The following is a 25,481-nucleotide window of genomic DNA, read 5'->3' as shown; positions in this document are numbered from 1 at the left end:
TGCCAGTCCTAAGTGTTACTGTGGTCCACAGACCAGTGCCATTCTGCAAAGTGTTTATTAGGGATTATGATGAGATAAGAAGTTTAAAGTTGTGTTCAGAAAATTTTATTGTGATTTGAGGGCAATTTTACATCAGTTGAATCTGATAGTAAAAAGAAATGGAACTTTATTTTTTTATGTCTCTGTATTTTAGTTTCCTACTAATTCATTTAAATGTATTCTTCATCACAGAGGCTTTGAGAAGCATTGATCTAGTATGCAAGTGAAAAGGATGGTTTAGATAGGAATGAGGAGTGCTAACTTTTAATTACAGATGTAGAAGCAAAACCTATGAGTACCAGTGAAAAGAGATTATTAGATGTAGTGATCTGAGGCTGTAAAAAATCTTCACTCAAGTTTTTGATGAAAATATGGAGCAGGAGAGTGGCTAAAATAAATCTATTCTCTTTTCTGGGGAATCTCAGCCCCTAGGCCACCTGCATCTCAGCATCTACGTCCACCTGCCCAACCAGCCACAAGAGAAATGAACAGATTAAGGGTAGGTAAGGGCTTCAACTGTATTGTAAGACTTTTTACACATAAATAAACCTTAAAGCAAATAAATCAAATATTAATATCTGTTAAGGTGGCTGTTTTATACAAAGATATTTGTTAAAATATTTTTTAATATTTATATATTTTCAGTGACATCAGAAAATGTGATTTTATCTTACTAATTTATTTTTAGGTCCTTAATTATTTTCAGTAATACCTTGAGAATATAGCTTTAGTCCTTGAACCATATCAAGTTTTGTAAATTACTAATTCTCTTTGAGTGGAAAATAAGATAATTTTCACCCATTTCCTATGTGCCATACTTCTTGTTAAAATGTTAGTCAAACAGAAGTAAAGTCTAACTCCATTAAAAATAAGCATGTGAGTCATAGCCTGCATTCCCTCTGGGTAAAAATCTCACTTATTTTTTTATTATGTTTATTTCCTACTTAAGGAAGGAAGGAGTCAAGGAAAAAAAACAATTTAAAAAGGAGCCAGGGTTCTCCTTTCCCTAATCTCAATGACACTTCTCTGGCATTATGCCTATGAGCAAATTGTTGTTTATGGAAAACTTACAAGGGGCTATGCTGTTCTTAGAGAAAAGGAAGATACATATATGAATAGAAAATACATAAAAATATGTTTTCTCACTTTTGACAGTTTTATATGCCTAGAGACAAAAAAATCATCCCTAGATAATATACTTCCCATGTTGTCAAGGGGATCAAAAATTTTTCTCTGAAAAGTTGGACATATCAGAACATTTGCTTCAAAGGAGAAAAATTCACACTAGGAATCAAATTTAATTTTTGCAAGGAGCAGGTGATTGGCATTGTGAGATTCCCCCCTCTCTTATCTCTGTCTATCTTTCTTTCATACAAAATATAAAGTATGCTTTGAAACCAGGTAACCAATATGTATGTCAACTTCCTTATCTACACTTATGATGACATTATTCTTTTAGGTTAATATTAATGATGAAAGAGCCACCTGAAATATAGTGCAAGAAAAGATGAAAAAACGTATTTTCCACCACATGGACTGAAACAAAAAGAAAAATTAATGAGACTTCCATTCCTGACACTTATCAAAATCAGGGTAACCTACTAAATAGGATAAATTATATATTATGTAATGAAATAGAAATAACCATTTTTTAGTAGAATCCACAGTGTTAATCTATACTGTAATACATTAAAGAATAAATATGCTCAAAGAAAAGCTTTTTTGATTACAGAACAGCAAATCTCCAAATGATGTATACAAAGTGATCCTCATAATATAAATGACATTGTAAATTTTAAGGCGCAGCGCCGATGATTCATGTACATGGTACTTGCACCAGCGCAAAACATTCATGAATAATAAACTCCTGTAACATCTTCAGGGAAAAAAAAATGCATCCTATTGTGCAAGAAAAATTTATCAAAAATAAAGGAAAGAGAAGGAAAAAACCCTGAACTTTCTAGCACATTTCAAAGATGTCAGAAAAACAAATTAGCACCTCTAACAGGAACTGTGAATGCAGAGGGGCATGCTATAAGACAGCTTGCATTTAATTCAAACCGTTTTGGTAAAAGATCAATTCTGTAGTGAGATCAAGGCAGCAGGAATTTTTCCTTAGGGCTAAAAATAACAATTCCTTGAGGCATATAGGTTAAATTCCACAGATTTTTGAAACTATTTAAAATGAGAAGAATGGATAGAGATGAAAAGAAAACACATGTTGCAAGCTGACAAACCCCTTCTTACACCAAGGAGTTCATTAGAAAAATACATCGTTTTTTCTTAGGTACCCAGAGGTGGCAACATTCAACTTCTTGGTCTGTTTCTTATTGTTTTCTGTTTTCTCCGGCTATTTGTATCTGAGCTGTTTTTTTTGTTGTTGTTGTTTGTTGTTTTTTGTTGTTGTTTGTTGTTTTTTTTTTTTCTGTTATTGCAGTATCCAGCAAGGAGAAGCCAGGAAAAGGAAAGAGGATCAAACTATCAGAGCCATTCAGTCCACTGACAGGTGGAACTAGAAGTTTAAAGCAGAGGGTAAATTACATTTTCCCAGTGTCTATGGGAATTTTCTGTATAATAATTTTCCTCACTTTTGTAAAGAATCATGAAGCAACCGCAAGAAAATAAAATGAAGGCTAATCAAGCAGATTTTAGAAAGACAAATAATGATTTACCTTGTGGGTAGACCTTCTCCGCTACTGAAGTAATTGTTGGCAAGTACGAGTAAAGCTGAAGGGAGTAAGAAAACCTCAGTCCTTAGAAAAGGCAGCAGAAAACAGTGCTTAGCACATAGACTCTAGGGCCAGACAGCTTGTGTTGGAATCTCACCACTGCAACAGGATGCTCTTTGACATTAGAAAAATTACTTCACTGCTTTCCTGGATTAAAGATGAGGAAGCTTCTAAGTGCTTAGTATTGCTTCTGGCTTATAGTTGCAGTCAATTAAAATAAGATGTTGATTCTATTATTATTAATATTGATCCCTTAGCCATCTGTGTCTTGGGATTCCAAAATATAAGTTTGTTCTTTAAATTGGAGGTCATAATTTTTTCTCAATAGAAGAACTAGTAAATTATAAAGTATGAGTGAACATATTTTTTTGAATGTATCCATTCCCCCATATTCTTTTTTTTTTTTTTTTTTTTTTTTTTTTTTTGAGACAGAGTCTTGCTTTGTTGCCCGGGCTAGAGTGAGTGCCGTGGCATTAGCCTAGCTCACAGCAACCTCAAACTCCTGGGCTTAAGTGATCCTACTGCCTCAGCCTCCCAGGTAGCTAGGACTACAGGCATGTGCCACCATCCCCGGCTAATTTTTTTCTATATATATTTTAGTTGGCCAGATAATTTCTTTCTATTTTTAGTAGAGAAGGAGTCTCGCTCTTGCTCAGGCTGGTCTCGAACTCCTGACCTTGAGCGATCCACCCGCCTTGGCCTCCCAGAGTGCTAGGATTATAGGCGTGAGCCACCGCGCCCGCCCCCCCATATTCTTTTGACATTTCTCTTTCCTGTCCATTATTTCAAGTGCCTAGCAGCTACCTGCTCACCTATAAAGTCCAAAATCTTTTATGAGTTAACAAGAAAAACAAGAATGGTAATTTTCCTCTTAGAGAATTGGAACAAAAATAACAACCATTAACTGATCACTCTCTTTTTCATTTCAAGCACTATGCAATTTACATACTATCTGATTTAATCTCATTTGCCCTACACCAAAGATCATAACCTCCTGCCTATTTCCAAAGCTCTTAAAATTTTGCTTTCTTACATACTAAGGGATGAGTTAGTCTCTATTATTCATTTTAACAAATATTTATTGAATACAATCATCCCTTGGTATCCCTCAGTTGGTTCCAGAACTCCCTGTGGATACAAAAATCCACAGATGCTCAAGTCTCTTATAGAAAATGCTGTAGTATTTGCATATAATCTATGCACATCTCCCTGTATGGTTTAAATTATCTCTAGATTACTTATAATACAATATAAATGCTATGTAAATAGTTGTTATACCATGTTGTTTAGAAAATAATGACAAGAAAAAAGTCTATACATGTTCAGCACAAGCACAACCATCTTTTTTTTTTTTTTTCAATATGTTCAATTTATGGTTGGTTGAATTCATGGATGTGGAACCCATGGGTATGGCGGGCCAACCGTAGATGACTTTACTAACTGATCTTGCTTCTGTTTATGGCTAGGTAATATGAGATCCATCTTTGCACAGTTAAATGAATAATCTCTTAATTCAATTTAATGTAATAAACAAATGTTAAGTTTTAGGGTTGAAAAGATATATTTTTTTACATCTCTTCTCTTTTAAAGGTGGCTTCATATTTTATGTAAACATAACAAGCTTTTTTTTAATGGTACACAATGAATGGTATGTGGAAAGGGTCAGCAAACCTTTTCTGTAAAAGGTCAGCTGTAAAAATTTTAAGGTTTGTGGGCTACTTATAGACTCTACATATTATTATTTGTTTAACTTTTTGTTGATTTTTGCCATATTTTATTTGTTTATATGTTTTTAACAAATCTTTAAAAATGTAAAGACCATTCTGAGTTTACCAACTGCACAAAAACAGGTCATTTTGCCCATGGACTGTAGTTTGTCACCCTATGCTACAGTATACCTGTTCTTTCTTTCTTTTTTTAAAATCAGTACTTCTATATTTCAAGTGCATTGTTTTCACTACCACTCATTTTCAGAAATAAGTCCATAAGTCAATATAAATAGAGAAGTGGTAGCAAAAAGAGAGAAATGAGAAAAACACTGTAAATCAAGGAACAGTTGCCAGCACTTATTTCCTACCTAATCCCAAATCTTCACACCAAAGGAATATATTATATGCAAGGAGAGTCATACTTTTTCTCCACTCTCCATCCACACATTTGTCACCCATTTCTCGAATTGTGGCTGAACTTTCCTTTGGAATGACCTCACCAACAATAAGCGAATGGCTCACTGGATTCAACACTTGTTCATAAGTGTTTGTTCTTTTCAGTCAGGCAAAAGCTCACTGCTGATAACTGTATATTTTGATGATTTGTAGAAATGTGAAAAGAACTAAGAATTTCATCTTGCGAAAGCCATGCTAAAAACAGTGTCAAGGTTCTGAGAGTAATATACTTTATAACTGCTCAACATGTAATGCAGGAAAATATCACAATTAGCAGTCCAGGAATGGACTGAGGCAGGGCCAAACACTATAGATCTGTACCTTCATGGAATTTCCTAAATCTTTCTCTTCCTTTTGCTTCCTTTATAGGTACAAAAGTTCAGGCCTGCATTCTCTTACGTTATCTTATATTCAGTTTGAATAAGGCATCTCACCTTTACAAAACTGTTTAATTTTATTCTCCTTTGGCTGCTATCAGGGTGCTGTGTTGATCACCTTTATTTCCCGTGTGTAGCTGACTTTGTCAATGATGTCTCACTTTAAGTCTATAACTATTATTTAGTAAAAGTCATTTTTATTAATATGATACCTTACTATTTATTTTGTTAAATTATTTTTCTCTTTATTTTAAAACTCATATTGCTTCTAGGGACTTGGAGTGAGGTAGGAATGATCTTACTCACATTCCTGTCTTGCTTCCTTTCATTTTCCCTCTGGTGCTGGCATACAGAGAATGCTTGTTTGTTTGTTATTAGAACATTTTCCTATATAAAAGATTCTCCAACATTCTAAAGGGGAATGAAAATGAAGAAGAACAGAGCTGGAGGTGATCCATAATGGACACGCAATGTGAATAAGAAACAAATCTTTGTCAGTTTCAAATCACTGAGATTTTGTGTGTGTCCATAGTGTAATCTAGCTATCCTTATTGATACAATAAGTAAAGAATCTAAAGTAAAGAACTTGGACAGTGCTTGACTCAACATTAATTGTTAACTACAGTCATCCCTTGGTATACCAGGGGATTGGTTCCAGGACCTCCAAGCATACCAAAAATCTGCACATTCTCAAGTCTGGCAGTCTGACCTGAAGAACTCATATATATGAAAAGTCGGCCCCTCATTTAGGCAGGTTTCACATCCTGTGAAAGATCCACAAATAAGTGGACCTGCCCAGTTCACACCTGTGTTGTTCAAGGGTCAACAGTATTATTATTTGATAAGGATGGGGATAAGGATAATATAGGGAAGTTTTATGTCTAAGAGAGGAGTATTATGCTAATGGTGGTGGGGTGGGTCCAAGGGAATGTGAGTTATATGAAGGGTAATTTGGAAGGAAGTAACGCTCTTGTGAGGAAAAGAGAAAGATCTGTGTATTTGAGTATAACACATGGCTTTATTTAGTAGTTTTGCCTCTTCTTTACTGTGATGAAAATAGATCAAAAATTCAGAGGGACAAAAAGGGAGGAAACCATTGGAGTCAACATATTTTATTGATTTAAATACTTGAGGAAATTAGCTCTGTATCAGGTGGCATGCTGGTAAATGCTTCACAACAAGCTCCAGAGTAGAGGCCACTAATTTCTTGCATTTGCCAATTCCTGTGGCATGAATATGCCAACAGTGGCCAATGTTAAGCTAACAACATGACACAACTGAACACAGAGTTGGGAAGAAATGCACACAATTGGCTCTCAGGGTCCTAATGTGATGTGGTCCCATCACACTATTGTACCAGGTTTCACTGGCAGGTCAGAATTATATGTAATCATGCTTTTGAGCAAGATCTGACCAACTCTGGAGAAAATAATCCCACCTAAAACTTACCCTGATCAGTATAAGAGGTTTGAGAAAGCGGAGAGCTTTGGGTAACATTTTCCTCTACTAAAAAACACCAGCAATATGGAAGTCAGGCAAAACAGCATTAATACACTGAGAAAAATCTCAACCTTCAGATATAATGAAAGGAAAATACTTAAAAGGGGAAGGGGGAGGGAGAGAAACAAAGATTGTTGTTTCAAAAGAAACTATTTTGATCTCAGTCAAAACAGGTTATTTTGAAAAAGCCAGTAAGCTGCTATTGTTGAAAATACATTTCCCCACAAATTCTGTCTTTCTAAATTGAGCAGTGAGTCAGCAGTAGGTAGTGCTACATGTGTGAAAAGGCTGGGGCTGGAGGGCCCACAGGCAGCCAGAGTACCCCTAATGCATCCTCTTATTAGAAGTCTATGGAGGAGTAATTTGATGGAGGCTTTTCAACTTTTAGGTCACTAGTTTAAATTCAGTCTCAGTTGATCCTGAACAAAAGTGAGTGGTTGGTGGTATGTGAAAAATACCTTGCTGGTGTCACCTTCATTCTTTCTAACAGAGACTGCACTGTAACTGGAGCCCTTTCTTTTGCTTCTACCAGAAGCACAAAGGGTGAATAGAAATGTCATTTCAAGTATTTTTTTTCAGCCTTTGTGCCAGAGAAATTTAAGATATGAAAAAGGCCAACTTCTTTTCATCTTTAACTCACAGGTAGAATTATTCAGCTATCATATGGTTCCTAGATCTTTCTAGAATTTATTAAAATGAAACCTGGACCACCTTACAAGTAAAATTATGTTTTACCTCAGAGAAAGTTAAATTATATAAAGGCACATTCTTAAGAAACATTTAAATATAAAACATCTATAACTTCTTGACCTAAGAATCTTAAAAATCTGAGATTTGTTTTACTTTTCTTTCCTTTCTTTTCTTTCCTTCTTGTTTCAATAAATGAATTCCCATGAATGTAAAAACAAAGATCTTCATTATTCCATTAAATAAATGTCTTAATGTTTAGTTTTTCCATTCCTTGTTAGTACAATGATTTGATTAGCTCTTTTCTTCCTCCTACAGAAAGTTAGATTTTTTTTACTTTCTTTTAATTTATCTACTAAAATCTTCCTAATTTATTTATTAATAGTATCTTTATTTTTACATAATTTTGTTTCTCATGTTTCAGTATTCAATGAACAATTAAAGCAAACTCTCCCTAGTTACCTGGAGAGAAACATCAAAATAAATATTAGAGCTAAGGCACAGAGAATAACCTGGTAACAGCAACCAAATTTTGGCATCCACAAGTAATCAGTATGATGTAATGGAAAAAGCCTTGTTTTAGAAGTGAAGAAAATCAACTGATCTTAGGCACTTTCTATTTGGTTCAATTTGCACATCTGGAAAATGAAGTTTGATATGTTTCATTATATTTAAATTCTTTTCAATACATTCTATGGAATCTTTACTTTTACATCATCGGGAACTGGCAAGAGAGTATGAATATTCAAATGGGATTTGAGTGAGATGTAGCTGTGCCTTCTGTCACTTCATCTGATGGTAAAGATTGATGCTAGAATTTTCCTGGGTCAGTCACATTAAAATCTCTCCTAACCTTCAAGGTGAGCCTCCAGAATTCTCATATCAGCAACTTCTGCTATTCCCATGTAATACCAGAAGATATATAAAATAATATGTCATAATATAGTTAGAGTAAGTGACAGTTGGCAACACCATATTTAGCACAACTTGAAGCTGCATATTCAGTTAAAGGTAGAGCCTTCCATGGCCAAATGTACTTTAGTCAGAAATATATAAACATTGCAAATCAAGCTATCATCTTGCAAGTAACTCATATGCCCATGAATCTCTAACTGCAAGTGGAAATATCAGCTAAAGCTACCCCTTTATATAAATGAATAAGCTCAAGCACAACAATTACAAGATTTGCCTATGGCCATAAAATGAAGCAGAGCCTGCCTCAGAATTAGAATGACTACCATGAGTCTGAGGTTATTTCCCCCATACAGCACTGCAACAAAAATAAATCCAGCTGGGGGCAAAAGCATCCAAGACAGAAAATCATAGTCAGCTGCAGACTCTGGATGCAAAGTACAAAATATTCAAGTACATATTTCCAATCCCTTCATTCTCTCCTATAACAATTGCAGCTAATCCCTGCCAGCCAAATGCTAGTTCTTCAACTGTGGCAATCAGTAGAATAGATTAGCTGTGGAAACCTTCCATCCCTGTTACTCTTGCTTTCCTTTCTAGATGAAACTTTCATTCACCATGGTGTAAGCAAGCACGTGAGGTTTTTCCTTCCATACACAAATATAAACTCATTAGAATTCAAGCTTGTCCCTTTAGAATTTTATACACACATACACACACACATATACACAGACACATATCTCTAGAAGCATACCTGTAGATTTAATAAAACAGCACCAATCCTCATGGCTTCACTGATTTCAAGACTATACATCAGCTGTGGGAAGCGGGGAGGGCTTTGATTATTTGGTGGAAGTACTTCAAGGTACACAGTGCAGATGGAGTGCCTGTACAGAAAGAGAGGTGAACAAAAGGGGTTACAAATCTACATCACATTTAATGTTACACTGCATTCTTTACTTAGTTATTGGGTTTACAGGAAAGGACATTTCCAAACTTCATAGAAAATACTAAAAACAGAATAAAAGGATGAGGAAAAAACTACCACCAAAATATAATGCTTTTATGAAATTACCTTAGTAATAGGAAATGGACTGCCTCCAGTATCTATTTTTCCTACTTAGATTAATAGTGTGGATTAAAAGGAATAGCTATACAAATAAAGCTAATAAATTAACTTGCCTTGACTTCTGACTTTGTTTTTTAATGCTTCTTTAATAGCAAAAAACATTTTATAAACATCTGATAATAGGAGCTGTCCTTGGGGCTCTCTTCCTATTAATCCAGCAGAGGGAGTATTGATTAAAATAACACACAAAAACAAATTATGGGCTGTGTTTTATTAGTTCTGTTGCTGACATCAATGGCTTAATGTAAGTGTATGTCAGGAGTCAGGATCATAAGTAATCCTTGTGTAAAATAGTTGCAAATGAAACTAAATACATGTTTACAGCGTCTTTAAAAAGTATAATATGAAAAGCTAGAAATTAGATTTAATTAACCCTCTACATTGACAGTGAATTTTCTTGAAGGATAAAATACTTTATTATTATAAGGGAAAAAATATTAGCATTGACATAATAAACTTTTTTGCTTTCTCTGAACTCTAAAATTTCTCTACAAAATGAAAGCTGAGGAAGCAAGGTGTTCAAGGTTTGTAAAGAAGAAACACTGGCTAAACCATATTAACGAGACCTGTGAATTTAACAGGTGAGTCCTCTACCTTACAAAATACATATATGTATATATATGGCATTTTTTACAAAGAAATGACCACCACTGAGATGCTTTAAATCTATTTTAACAAAAATCATAATTTTTTATTCAAAACACATTTGTTGTAATTTCTATGTGGGGGCTAGAATTTTTATACAGTAGCCCCAAATTCTTTTTATTAAGTGCTTCAATTAAAAGACATAGTCACCAAAAACATTTTTCTGAGATTACTAACAAAACCATTCTACTTTTTAACAAACTTTGAGGATAAATACAGATCGTGAGCACTAAAATTTGGTTTTATAGCTTATCACTTTATAATATGCCCCAATTCAGATTGTTTCTGAGCATATCCTCACTAAGTTAGATACCTATAGCATTTTAAACATCTTTAAGGAGATACAGTGACTATAAAAATTTCATGTTTACACTTGTCACAATATTGTTACAAAGTAATCTCATTTTAAATTAAAATATTATACAAAATGAAAGCTGAGGAAGCAAGGTGTTCAAGGTTTGTAAAGAAGAAGCACTGGCTAAACCATATTAACGAGACCTGTGAATTTATCAGGTGAGTCCTCTACCTTACAAAATACATATATGTATATATTATTTTAGCATCTGTTATCTGTTATTCATCAGGTCTTTCAAACATTTTATAAATCTGTTTCTTTCTTCTGACAGCATATTTTCAATGCATGACAAGTCCTATAACATCACTGGCAATAACTGTAGATACAAGTTGAATACAAGACTTGTATCCAGACACTCCTGGGTTAGAATTTTGATGCTGCTATTCTGTGAACTTTGGCAAATTACTTCTTTCAGCTTCACTATTTTCATATGAGAAATGAGAATAATAATTACATTCAAGGTTAGCATAAGGATTAAATAAGATTTTGTATTGTGTGTACATGTGTATATATTCACATACATAAAACATTTATCATTTATTATTGATAAATTGTTAAAAATAAGGCTTCTTATTCTATTCTATGATAGGTATAAACAATCTTACTCATATCTTATTCATATCCTTTATAATATTTTAGACATTTTCATTGTATCTTTTTGCTTTTCTAGGCTAAATACCTACGAGAGGATATCTCCTCATTCCTCTCAAGCGTAGGGTATGGTGGTATTAGGGTTTGAACATATTGGGTCAGAATCTTTGGTGTGGGATATAAGAATCTACATTTTTACAGACTTCCAAGGTTTTAGTTGTACACACTAGAGTTTGAAGACTACTGCTCCAGAATCTCTTGGAGAGTATGACATGTAGACTCACCTGCTTTTAAAATTAGCATCCCAGGAGATTCGTGTACAAATTGATCTAAAGTCCTCAATAGCCCTGGAGCCAAGAGTTCTCTCATTGATTAACATTTGTTTGACCTGGAATATACCTGGACTCCAAATTCAAAGCTTCCTTTCCAAAAGCTAGGCCTTTATCTTGCTTTTGATATTATTTAGAGCTTCAGCTTACTGGTATGGAATACTTTATGAAGGCTTTACAAGAATAACAGTCTCTTGAGGCTTGTGGAAGTACAGTTTATACTAAACTTATTATACTTTATGCATTTCCTTATTCTCTTCCCTCTCACTATTTTGCCATTTTAGCGGGTAAACTGCTTACACTCACAATACTACAATAAAAACTTTTAACTTGTATGAGGCTCTTGTGCATTTGTCACAGAGAAGAAAACTTTAAAATTCTCAAACAAAAAGGACACTAGACCCCAAGGAAGAAGACAGAGAACAACTTTGGTCCAATGTGATCATCTCTTTGATTTGTCCTTACTCCTCTGCTTCCTCTGCTCCTGTTCAGGATAACACAAGTGCTAGAACTGCTAATTATTTTTTTCCTCCTGGACTTGAATCTCAGAGTTATTTGGGGAAGATCATATTTCAAGGTCTTGCATTTTTCATCTTCAACATCCTGGCACTTCCCTACAATGTGTTTAAATAAGCACCAGCCTTCTTGAGGGTTATTGCCCTTTAAAATCCTATCTCCTTTTTATCCCTGATGTCAGCATAGTGTCAGAGTCAGCTTTCCTAAAATTGAATACCAATAGTATTCACAATAAAATGATAGCATTAATGCTGCAATAAATAGTAGTAATTCAACAGCATCATTTAAGTACATAATAAAACAAGGCAGTCACTAGATAAATAATAACATTTTATGTGAGCATTTTGTATTTACATTTTATAGCTAGTTCTAAATGCATAAAACTGAGCATCTATATAACACAAATTTTATTTTTGCAATACAGCCAGTATAATGTAGATAAATCTCTATTTATAAAACTGAAAATCATAAAGCTTTATGATTTCTCATTTGGTAATGAAGGTCAGAGTAGAACAAAAGAGGTAATGTAATTTCTCAGATACTCATGATTTTAAAAGAGCCTTGAAACCATCTAATTTATCTCTTATTTTACAAAGGAGGATTTAAAAAGCAGAAAGAATACGTGACTGAATCAAGGTTACAAAACTAATTAGCAACAATAGATAAACTAAAAGACAAGGCCTCTGAATTCAAAATCTGCCTGTTCTTTCTCCCCATATCCTACAAGAAAAAATTTGGGAAATAAATCAGGGAATTTTTACTTACCTAATGTGTGTGAATATAAAACATCCTGAATTTCTAACAAATGATGTTACCTTACAGGAAACCACAAATTATTTTAAGTCTTTCACTCAGACTATGTCACAATTTTTAATTATTTATACCATAAATTAAACTTCATCTGTAGCACTTACAATTAAAAAAACATGAATAAAGAAGAGTTTGGAAAAAATAGACATAAGATGTTTTAACTTTGGAAATGGTGTAATTTACAATAATAATCAGTAGTAATAAGATGATGTTGACATTTAGAGGATTGTACAATTTGTACTGTAATCTAACATTAAATGTGTTGATATGTGTGCTACAAGGTGTGTATGTGTAATTCTACATTTCTAAGTTATGATGCTTATATTGTCTTCTCTAGTGGACTTCAGACAGAAAAATTACTGTTTTTTGTTTGTTTTTTTTTTTTGTCTCAAACCAATATTGTGCTAGAAAAGCTATATTTAGAGTTCAGTGTTCACAGATTCTATTCTATTATTTTGAAATTACATATAGGAATCTACAGGAACAAAGACTTCAGATTTAGGGAGGTGAGAGGAGACTTTTCAGGGTAAGTTACAAGGGCAGAGTTTTAGACACAAGATGTATTTACATGTAAAAACGGTATGGCATTGCAGACAGGAAAACGCATTTGCAGAACATTAAGTGTGAGAACTGTAAGTTTTGTACAACTAAAGAGGATATAAATGGGGCAGTGGTAAGAGTTAAGGCTGGAGAGAATTAAGGTGAGACTCATGTGCTACACCTATTGTTATAAACTTCATCTTGGCAATGAGGATTAGTTGGTAGGTTTTAAGCAGGTCAGTGATATGATCAAATATGCAAAGTCTTTCACAGTTCCATAACACACTGCATTCTCATATCTCTTTGTCTTTGCTCATGTTTCCTCTACTTGTATATCCCATAACCATTCATGTCCAAGTGCACTTGTACTTACCTCCTATGCCCTGTCTGGATTTACCTGTGCCTCTATCTGATGCCATGCAGGCAGAGACCTCATTTTTTATCTTACATTTCCAGTACCTCCCCAAGAGACTAGGATTTGTGGGAACTTAGTAAATTTTTCTTAAAATAAATGAATAAACAAAGACTCCATATGTTCTTTATTAATGTTAAATAGAACATGTACAGATTTTAAAAGAATATATATATTTGAAATGGAAAAATAATTTGAGAGTAATTTTTTAATTTCATGTTAATTATTAATAAATGTAGCCTTAGATTCCATTAAAAATTGGGGAATTAATTTATAAAAAGTATGCTATGCCATGCATCAATCATTTTATTACTGTTTTATTGTAAGCTATTTGGGGACAAGGATTATCCTCTTTTATTTTCTATTGTCATAAATATTGAACAGTAATATTTTATTCATATCAGAATTTAATAAATATTTATTCAGTTTTACTGAATTCAATAAGTATAATGTGACCTACATATACTACTGGAGTAAATATCCCAAAATATCTTTTTTTTAATCTTGTGGTTTTATCTCTCATCTTATGCTTATCAAATCCTAAAACAAAATGAAACAAAACAAAAAACTATGAACTATTCCTCCTCTCATTCTGAATCTTTAGCTGGTTTACTAAATTGGAATCACAAATGCATAAATAGTTAATTCATATTGGCCTTATTTTGAGAGTCAATGTTATTTAAACTTATGAATTGAGGTTGTCATCTGAAAAGAATATTATTGAAAATTGCCCAAATTCAGAAAGTTGCTTCCATTGTTTTTGGATGTTATTATTTAATTAGGTTTACATGCCATTGTTATTGGCTGGGTCAATCTGTAAAGGATATCACCACCTATATTTTTATGTTCATAATTTTCAAACAGTATCTTCCTTTTAAAGGAAATACTGAAAGCAAATCCTCATAACCCTTCAGTTCATTCATCAATTCAATTTGAATGATTAATTTCCCTTCAGGAAACAGCAAATGTCATTATCCTACAGTGAACATGACATTATCCCAGTAGGTAGAATGGAAGTGTATGGATTTTATTCTTTGCAAGTCCCAGTAGAAATTTCATCAAACATTATACGGTGATCTCTTAGTATCCAAGCCATTGTTTAAAGCAAGTCTAGCTCAACTAAATGTCTGGTATCACTGAAAAGACTTGTATCCTCGGGTTCTGAAGATAGCACTGTCTTTCTGGAGCAGAATACAATTTTACTCAAGTAAAAAACTTTTACTATACTAATGATAAGCATTAGCTTATCTAGGAAAATCAGTGATATGTCTTGCAACTAGGAACTAAGCAAAAAGTGGATTATAAAATCTCATTCAGTAAACAATAAATTATTTAAAGCACTTCAAACATAATAATCATAATATATTGGCACATATAGATCAGATCAGATCTATTTTGCACACCACTATCTTCAATGGAAAACAAAATATATATCATAAAATAAATTTATGAATATTGAAGGACTTTAATAAAAGTTTAAGTGAAAAAAAAGATGATTTGTTCTTATAATTAGCATTATTAGTATAGCTAATAAACAACTGTAGTTTTTCTCCAAAACAGTAACCACAAATATTATGAATATGGAACAAACTAGAGAAAAGTGTTATAAAATCTAAGAATCCTGAGTTCCAGTTATGGTCCTAGTACTCGTTAACTTGGGGTTTGAGGAATTGCTTAGCCAAGTCAATTATCCTATTTTGGCCTCAGATTTCTGGACTGCAAAAATAAATATAATTATGCAAAAGTCACAATGTCATTGGTAAGATTAGAAATTATGTATATAAAGTAGCTGGCATGGTGGCTGGTCTTATAGTACATGCTCAGCAAAGTATCACTCATCCTTAACTCCTCTTCTGAATAACCTAGCATTAATGAAGCTCTTATTTAAAAATTTTCAAACTTTATTTGAGTCTTACTTTAGATTCTGTAACTATTCAATATATAAAAGTATTCTTTAACTTTCTTCCAAGAAAGAGCCCTTAGTCTTTTGTATCAGGTTCAGGCATACACAGTCATTCCTTGGTATCCATGGGTGACTGGTTCCAGGACCTCAGTGGATACCAATATCCTTTGATGCTCAAGTCCCTGATACAAAATAATGTAGTATTGGTATATAATCTATGCACATCCTCCCCTATGCTTTAAATCATCTGTAGATGACTTATAATATCTAATAAAATGTAAATGTTATGTAAATAGTTGGTATACTGTATTGTTTAGCGAATAATGACAAGAAAAAAGTCTATACACGTTCAGTACAGACACAATTTTTCTTTCCAAATATTTTTTTTTTTTTTTTTTTTTTTGAGACAGAGTCTCGCTCTGTTGCCCAGGCTAGAGTGAGTGCCGTGGCGTCAGCCTAGCTCACAGCAACCTCAAACTCCTGGGCTTAAGCGATCCTACTGCCTCAGCCTCCCGAGTAGCTGGGACTACAGGCATGCACCACCATGCCCGGCTAATTTTTTCTATATATATTTTTAGCTGTCCATATAATTTCTTTCTATTTTTCGTAGAGGTGGGGTCTCGCTCTTGCTCAGGCTGGTCTCGAACTCCTGAGCTCAAACGATCCGCCCACCTCGGCCTCCCAGAGAGCTAGGATTACAGGCGTGAGCCACCGCGCCCGGCCTCCAAATATTTTTGATCTGCAGTTCGTTTAATGCACTGATGCAGAACTCATCAGGGCCAACTGCATATCTATTTGTTTTCTGGATATATTAATTATGGCCACATCCAACAAATTACGTCTAAAATTAAACTCATGCACTCACCCAAGCCACATGCACCATCGTGACATCATTGCCACCAAGTCACCTTAGACAAAAACCTGGGAGATATTTTTTTGAGAATTTCATCTATCCATTCTTCCTAACATACCCAGTTCAAGTCATCAGCAGCATTCCCCCTAGACTCTTCCAGTGGTGGTGTTCTACCTGATTTCTCTGCATATAGATTTGTCCCCCTGAAATCTATTTTCCATAGGAACATCACAGTGTTTTCCCTAAAATTGATATCTTCTCACATGAATTTCTAATTTAAAGTCCTTCCAGAATTCCTTTCATTGATTGGATAAGTCTGTAACAAAGCAAATTAAATTTTCTGTGAAATAGCCTTTAGCTTTCCAGCCCCTCCTTTATTTGGTTTATACACTAGTAACACTGACTGACTTGTAATTATCCCTAACCACCAAGCTCTTTCTTACCTCTGAGGCTGTGAAAATAATGTCACATACTTTTATCAGCTGTTTAGCCACCACTCATTCTCCTAAACTCATTGTCTAATAGGAGGATTTCTCAGTACTCCCCTATTATGATAAGTGCCCTCATCATTGCCTCAGAAAGCCCAGAATTTACCTTAATCCAAAATTATCATGTTAAACTGAATTTATTTATACTCTTCTTCCTAGATTTTATTGCATGTTTTTGCCTGCAAATGACAGTACTATGTTTATCCTTGTATTCTAAAATGTGGTAAAATGCTAGTTATATAATAAATAGTTTGTTGAACTGAAAGAAAATTTTACTATTACAGACATGTGAAGGAAATGTGGCCTTAGAGAAATCTGAGGAAATAGCTGCTGTCCAATCTGAGAGGAGATGAAAGCCAATTTCAAGTCTGAAGGTAGCTGTGATCCTCAGAGACAGAGAGGAGACTGGTGCAGTGACTGGAATGGAGTAAGGGATGCCAAGTCAAGTAGGAGATGAGGTTAATATGAATTGGTGATAAGAAGGAGTGACCTATGTCAGGTGACAGCCAGGAAACCACTCTGGGCCCCAGTGGCTTTTTTAATGATTCTGCCTTTTACCAGAGTTACATGTGAAAGCCCTGGAGAGCTTGAGTAAAGGAATGGGGTGTTCTCTTAGGCTACTGTGTTGAGAAAAGATTGAAGGGGACACAAACACAAGTCCAATTAAAAAATGGTTTTCAACACTCTGGACAAGAAAGTACAGTGGCTTGGACTGAAATATTAATAACCAAAGTGTCAGGACTGTTGTTTTCTGAAACTATTTTGAAGGTAGACCATAGAGGAGTTGCTCAAGGTTATGTTTGAAGTTTGAGAGAAAGAAGGAAATTGAGGATTGAAGTAAAGGTGCTTGGTGAGAGCAACTGCAAGATTGGAGATGCCTTAAACTGCATATTGGATATGAAGTTAACAAGAAGTTTGACAGGAGTACTGTGGAAGTAAATTTCAGGCAGGTAGGAACTAATCTTCCAAATGTGACCTGCAGATCTGTAGATGACAACAGTGTGTGAGATTAGAAAGAAGAGGAGATAACGGGGGAGGGACCTGTCATCTGTACAGCAAGGTAAGTAATGGGTATTACATTTTGTTCAAACCTGAGATTCAAAGGGAGAGTATTAAAGAGAAGGGGAGAAAATAGTCTAGATATATCAATGAGAAACAAGGAATCCACTCACCATATCTCTATGACTAATGATAAGAGTGGTGAAGAGAGAAAACTCTCCCATGTGAATGTGCTGCCAGGGAAACAGTGACCTTTTTCTCTGCTTTGGGAGAGGTTTATAAAGATGGGAATGATCTACTCTTCAAGGTCTAGTTACAGTTATCCTGTCAAGCTGCCTGGACCTGGTGTAGTTTGGGGTCCTTTGAGAACCTTCTGTATTTCCTCTGGGCTATTAGTCTCTTAAGATTTTCTAGTTTTGGGGGATCAACTTTGGTAAACTGTATTTTTTCAATATCCATTCCTGTTTTCAAATTTTGCATATTAAAGCAAAGTTGTCCCTGATATGTTTTTTAATTTCTTCTATTTCTATGTTATTTCTCCCTTAGAATTTATTATGACAAGATGTACTTTCTTCCTTTTTTTCTTGATTAGGTTAGGTAGTGGTTTATACATTTGTGTTTCCTTGTGTATTTTGTTTGTTTCTCTTATGAAGTTTTATGACAACTATACAAAATCTTGATAAGATTTCTCAAAAATAAAAGTACAGACTAATTTCATTAAATAAAATATCAACAAACATATTTCAGCAGTTTATTTCAAGAGTAAAACATCATAGCCTAGTGGGATTTATACCAAGAATGCAAAATAGATTTATTTTAGGAAGTATATTGAGATCAATCATCATACCATTAGCTCAGAAGAAAAGTCATTACTACCTTCAGATAAGAATATTTATTTGACCTGAAAAAAAACACCATTCTCATTTTTAAAGTCAATAAAATAGAAATAGATGAATACTTTCTTAACATAATAATATATTACTTTTTAAAACCATAAAGCAATCTAATGGAGAAACATGGAGGCACTCTCATTCAAGTCAAAAGCAAGACAAACATTTTTATTGGAAGTACTAGCAAATGAAATCAAAGAAAAGAAAGTAAATGGAAACAAGGATATAAAATTATCACTCTTTTTAAAATATATTCTTGAATAATATAGGAGAATCGACTAGAAAGTACAAAAACATAAGAGAATTAAATAAGAAAATGAGTTAAAAATGAATCTAAAGAGATTCATAGCTTTTATTTATGCAAACACCAGCCCATTCAAAGATATAAGGAAGAAAGGAGTCTATTTAATAAAAATATGAGACATAGAAAGAGAACAAGATAAAAATGTACAGGACTTGTGTAAATAAAATTAAAAACAACAACAACAAAAAAAAAAACTAAAGGACACAAAGAAAGCGTGAGTAAATTAAGATTAAAATAATTCTTGGACAGAAAGATTTAAGATCAAAATATATACTATAATCCTAAGTAATTAATTTATAAATTGTGTTGCTAATAAAAATATAGTTTAAAAAAACAATTAAAAAACCCACTGAACTAGCTTATTTAAAGTCAAAGAGAAAAATTAACAGAAGGAGTATCCAGGAAAATTTTGGACTGAAAAACATTGAGGTAAGTTAGTACCACCAGAGGATATAGCATAGTATATAACTTTAACAATTAAAATTGTGTGATAATAGCTCTTAAAAAGATAAGTAAATAATAGCATTTAATAGAAAGTCTAGAATGACATATAAATACATAAAATATAATATAATAAATATAACACCTCAAATTAGTGAGGAAAAGATGAATTATCCAATATATTGTGTGGAGACAACAGGGTATTTGAAAAAAAAAAGTGGTTGCATTAATACCTCCTACTGTACACTAGGATAAATCCCAAATGCAACAAAGGTTTAAATATACAATATGAATCTATAAAATTACTAGGAGAAAATATAAAATAATTATAATCTGGGCTTAACATACCATGAATAAAAATTATGAAAACAGACTTCACAGAAAAAGTAATAGAATTGGCTCTTAAACATAGGAAACATACTAAACTCACCATAATCAAATGGATAAAAATTAGATACTATTTCTTACCTATCAGATTGGCAAAAATCCAAATGTTTGATATTACACATGAATGGAGATATTGTATAGAATTATCCATTCTCAGACTTTGCAGTTGGAATTGCAAATTGTTATGCGCTCTATAGAAGGCAATTTGGTAGTTATCTATAAAACTTAAAGTTGCATATACTTTTTTATCTCACTTCACGTAATTTACTCTATTGATATTGTATACATTCAAAGTGATGCATGTTCTACGTTATATCTCCATTTTTAGTAAAAGAAAGAGACTAAAATTTAGAAGTTCATCAATAATGGACTTCTTCCACAGTATTACATATATAAGAAGGAATATCATATAGCTGTAAATAAGACTTGAGGAAGTTCTCCAGTATTCCTATGGAAAGAACCCCAAGAGATATTGTGAAGGCAAACAAAAACAGCAAAGTGCAGTAGTGTATATATATTCATTCATAATTTCCTGAAATATCCAATGAAAATCTGGAAATAATTAATTAATAAAAGGGATATCTCAACGAGAAGCCTAGAGAGATGCAATTATAATATTTGGAAGCTGTCTGGGCGCAGTGACTCATGCCTGTTATCCTAGTACTCTGGGAGGCCAAAGCAGGGGGACTGCTTGAGCTCAGGAGCTCGAGACCAGCCTGAGCAAGAGCAAGACTCTGTTTCTACTAAAAATAGAAAAAATTAGCCAAGTGTGGTGGTGCACACCTGTAGTCCCAGCTGCTCAGAAGGCTGAGGCAGGAGGATCTCTTAAGCCCAGGATTTTGAGGTTGCTGTGAGCTATGATGAGGCCACTGTACTTTAGTTGGGACCACAGAGTGAGACCCTGTCTCAACAACAACAAAAAAGAGAGGCTTTGAAATTTCTCTCTCTCTTTTTCTATATTTATAGGTATGTATGTATAAACATGTGTGTATGTATGTATGCATATGCTACATATATATTATTTTACCTATATATTTACTAATTAGACATACATTGAGTGGTGGCTTTAAAACCCTGGGACATTACGTGTCACTGATAACTTCTGTGAATGCCTTTGAAGAAAAGAGCCTTTGTCTGTCTGTCTGAAACCTTGTTTTTCAGTAATAAATTAGAAACATGCCTCTGATATTTCCCAGTTCCCCCACTAAAACAGAGACTGCATCCTTCTGCATCTGTGAAATCATAGTTAATTATTTTGTGGTTTAATCTTGTCTGTATTGTCCTTTCCCCACTATTTAACCAAATCAAAATATGCAGTTCCTGCAAATCTGGTCTCTCTGATTTTCTGATCTAATTTAGATGTTTATAGGATAAAAGAATGCTTGCTGCTCTTCTTAAATTTAATTACGGGGTTAAATGGGAGCGATGAAAAGACCGCATTGGTTCTAACATAAATTACCTTCTCTCTGCAGGAGGAGCATTATCCGCTGCTTGGACTGTGAGCGCGTAAGTCCGCCCGACTATCAATTCCACCCCCGGAGCGATGGTGATAAGCCCTGTTGTTTTATTGATGATGAAGTCTCCCTGAGCCCCAACCAGGATTTCATATGTGATCTCCCCATTTGACCCTTCGTCTGCGTCGACTGCAGTGAGCTGGAATTGAAAATCACAACATAAATCCTCTTGGGACTCAACTTTTCACCATCACGTTGTTATTTCCCCCAATGAAAGGAGCTAGCTTTCAAAGATAAAACATAAGTAAAGAAAGTTGTCTTGACATATATACTCTTGTTTTCTTGAATTGAAGCTACTGTGTTGTTATGATACTGCAGCATTCACAGCAAGAAGGATTTTTCTTTTCTTGTGAGAGTGATAAGGAAAAAATTTTTGGATCTTGAAGTCTATCTTTAATTTAATAAAGGAAAAAAGGAAAACCATAACAGAAAGCCTAATATCCCTATAGGAAATTTAATTTTTCCCCCTATCTTACCTAGTGTTCTTGACACATAAATGCATATTACTACAGACTGAGACCTGGAAAAAATGAAATAGAAGTTTCCCTTTATTACTCTCATCCTTTCTTTTGCTTTCATCTTTTCCATTCATAATGTTCTCCTTCCTGTCTCCCAGAGACTCTCCTGTCTTTTTATCTTTTTTATTTACACTTTCTCTAAGAAAGGTTATTATCTTGTTCACACTGACTTATAAAGGACTGATAAGGCCTGTAATATTACCCTTTCAAAACCAAATAAATGTATCTCTAACTGTTGAATAATTAATGTAGCCCAAGAACTTTTTTTTTTTTTTGAGGAAAGAGAATCTATTCAGAACCCTTGAAATTATATCACATTAACACCTGTAAAGCTAATTTACACATATTTATAATCATTTTGAGGCACCTAGCACCTAATAAAGACTATATATGGATTATTATAATTCATTAATTTCATAAAGCAGCATTAAGGTAATAGTGATTTATTATATTAAAGAAGTCTCTTTGACTTCCTGATAAATATAAATTTACTTAAAGGGGAAGAAAAATAAAAATATAGTGGAAATTTTATAATATATACATTCCCCAAAGTTTCTGTTTTTATCATTCCAAAAGTGATGGATGAAAGACAGAAAGGTGGCCCCTAGAAATGTAAACAAAGTACTTTATACACCCTGCCATGCTCAAGGACTTATATTATGCATATTCTATTCCTACTTTTATTATAGAAATAAATATTCTACATTTAGAATGATAATGTGCACAGAAATAGCAGCAGCAGAAATAATTGAGAAGAAAAAAGGAAATTTGAGAGACTGGCATTGATGCAGCTAAGTCCTGAGATTGGGTATTTGAGGGTGGACAGATGTGGCTGCCAGAAGGAAAGGCATTTCATGAAATGATTCTGGGACTTATATGAGCATGACAGGCATACTCCTAAAGGCAAAGGAGAAGAAAACTATTTGCAGAAACAGTCAAAATGAGTGATGTATATTTATGGAGAACTATTCAAGCCAGACAAACTCATTCTCTCTTGTGTGTGGTTAAAATTAGAAAATTAGAGGATAGGGGTAGCAGAGGAGATATCAATTTTGATTATAGTAAATCATTTAAACAAAATGTCTCAGGAATTCTTAATTAAAATTTAGCTCAAATTGGATTCAACATTAACATTTTTCCTGAGACATAAATTGGCTAAAGGAATTTAATGATAAATGGCAATGCATCAAGCTAAGAAGAGGTGTTAAGGAGTGTGCTTCAGGGATATAGGTATTATGGCTGGTCTTATTTAACATTTTCATAAATGACGCCAGAAGGGAGGATAAGTCGGATGATAATTAAATTGAGAAAGGCACCCACCTGGGAGGTGCTGTAAATACCAAACAGTGCTGCAAAGCACAGGAGACAGAAACACCCCAAAACCACAGAACCAGTCAACCACAGATAAACTAACATATTCAGGGACCACAACTACCTACACAGAAACTACTAGGGGGTAGAAAGTTTAACAAAGAAGGCAAAAATGAATTCTATGTTTAGGTTACTTAAACAGTTTTATACTGTTTTTTCAGTCTTTTAGTACTAAATAATAAAATAGTAGGTTAAGAATCAACATAACTTTGTTTACACATATGCTAACAAAAATATTTGGAAGAAATGATTGGTGATCCAAAATCAGAAAAGGGAGCTGAGACGCTAACTCTGAATAGCCAATCAATAATAATGCCTTCCATGCAAGACCTTGAAAACTCAAGGCATTTATTAAACCTCAGTGATACCATGCAGCAAGTGGCCCCTGCTGAAGTATATTATATGATGCTGAGAAGAGCTGTAGGTGCTGATTGTGCAGCTAAACTATAGTGGGAATTTAATTCAATTACAGCTTAATGACTCTGTGAGCAGTGACCGGTGTCTACGAGTTGGAGGTATATGAAGCTCATTCCTAATTTAGGGGGGGAATCTGACAAAATCTGCCTAAATCTGCCTGAAAGGACATGGAGGAAGGGTTGATTTACAGGGGAAAAGGCAAAGTGTTGCTTACAAATTTCAGCTGAGAGTAAAATTAAATCTATGGCTTTTAATTGTTGATTAAACATCGTGATATCTAAACAGTAAAAAACACTGGGCTATTGTTTATATTAATATATTTCTTTTCCATGATGCATTACAGTTCTTTTCACAAAGTCTAGTCTTATCCTTCTATAATCCCTTCCCCTCGTATTTCAACATGCTCATTTTCCAAATGTCCCCTGCCATCTCCTACCCTCCCCCACTCAAAAACAAAACAAAACAAAACAATCTGATTTGCCCTTTCTGTTCCCTATTTATTTCTGGCTGCAGTTTACTTTTGTCTTCACTATCCCTTTCCTGGTTCTTAGAAAATGAGAAATATAGCTTCATATAAAATGAAAAATGTAAAGAATATTGAATTATACATAAGTGGAACATAAACATTCAAATTGTAATCTTAAAAATTACACGGGCATAGAATGTAAGACATAGTTGATACAAAAATAATCCCAAGACTATAAACTACAATAATGTAGTGTACACATAGGATTTTCTATGAATAAATACATTTTCACTAGAAACAAGTTGTGGCTTATTGATAATGAATAAGTGTGTTGACCCACTGGTGTTTTTGCCTCCTGGGCATCCTGGGCTCTTGCGTGTAAAAGCCCTTCATTTTCCTTTGGGGAGCCACATCCCTTTCACAGTTCATGTTTGGGTGGGGCTGAAACATAGCTCCAGTGATAGCAGTGAGACTCAGGTGTGGACACCCTTTGGTTCAAGAATTGGCAAGATTCAAGTTGGTATACTCAGGGTGACTCCTAGAACTACTGGAAAGAGTGGCTCTTATTTCCTTTAGGTTTAAACTAATACATTTACATGCAGTGTTTCTGCTGGTTTTCTTATCTGCATTGAGTTTACCTGAGACAGAGACCTACATAGAAGAAGACAGTGCCAGGAAATCAGGAGAGAATATCATTGATGACAAGATTTCTATTGTCACGTGAATCCAAATATACCACTGAACTTTCGTGATATATAAAAATTTATATATTTTTTTAAAAGTTAATTTAATTTCAAGTTATGGCTCTTAATCATAAGAATCCTAAATATTATAGAAAAAGCATTTTATGATTAACTACTCTTCTTGGTTTGCTTTAAGACTATTCTTCTTGGATCATTGTGCTTGAGATTTTGGTATGTGGTACCACGTGATCACTAATACATCAAATAGTCTTTGACTAATGTATGATTATTCATTAAAATGGACAAAGATCTTGCTATGAAAGCGGTAGGCTTGTCCTTGTGTAGAAATCAGAATGAGCTATTTAATGAGTAATAAAAATATAGGTAAATAACAAGTAAATGTTTCCCTGTAATAATTGTTGGACTTTTAAATAAAGCAATTATCTAAATTTTAACATTAAGCACTTTTTAAAGTACATAGTTTTTAGAATATCTTTTTAAATTTCTTTAT

The 25,481-nt window shown here is 33.9% G+C and overlaps 1 protein-coding gene across 17 annotated transcripts in view; it reads right to left on the bottom strand.

The window, feature by feature from the left end:
- Positions 1–25,481, bottom strand: part of PCDH15 (protocadherin related 15) — a 635,722-nt gene that overhangs the window by 233,243 nt on the left and 376,998 nt on the right. For 16 of the 17 annotated variants that reach the window (XM_069460690.1, XM_069460691.1, XM_069460687.1 and 13 more), the window contains 2 exons: positions 21,461–21,654; positions 9,164–9,296 (listed from right to left, as the gene is read on the bottom strand). In XM_069460690.1, coding sequence (XP_069316791.1) covers positions 9,164–9,296; positions 21,461–21,654 — 327 coding nt within the window. The remainder of the gene's footprint in view (positions 1–9,163; positions 9,297–21,460; positions 21,655–25,481) is intronic. The other variant, XM_069460684.1, reaches the window with a different exon arrangement.

This window comes from Eulemur rufifrons, chromosome 28, assembly GCF_041146395.1.
Source record: "Eulemur rufifrons isolate Redbay chromosome 28, OSU_ERuf_1, whole genome shotgun sequence".
Lineage (NCBI taxonomy): Eukaryota > Metazoa > Chordata > Mammalia > Primates > Lemuridae > Eulemur > Eulemur rufifrons.
Note: the sequence above shows the minus strand (reverse complement) of the source record. Positions and strands in the feature narration are given on the sequence as shown.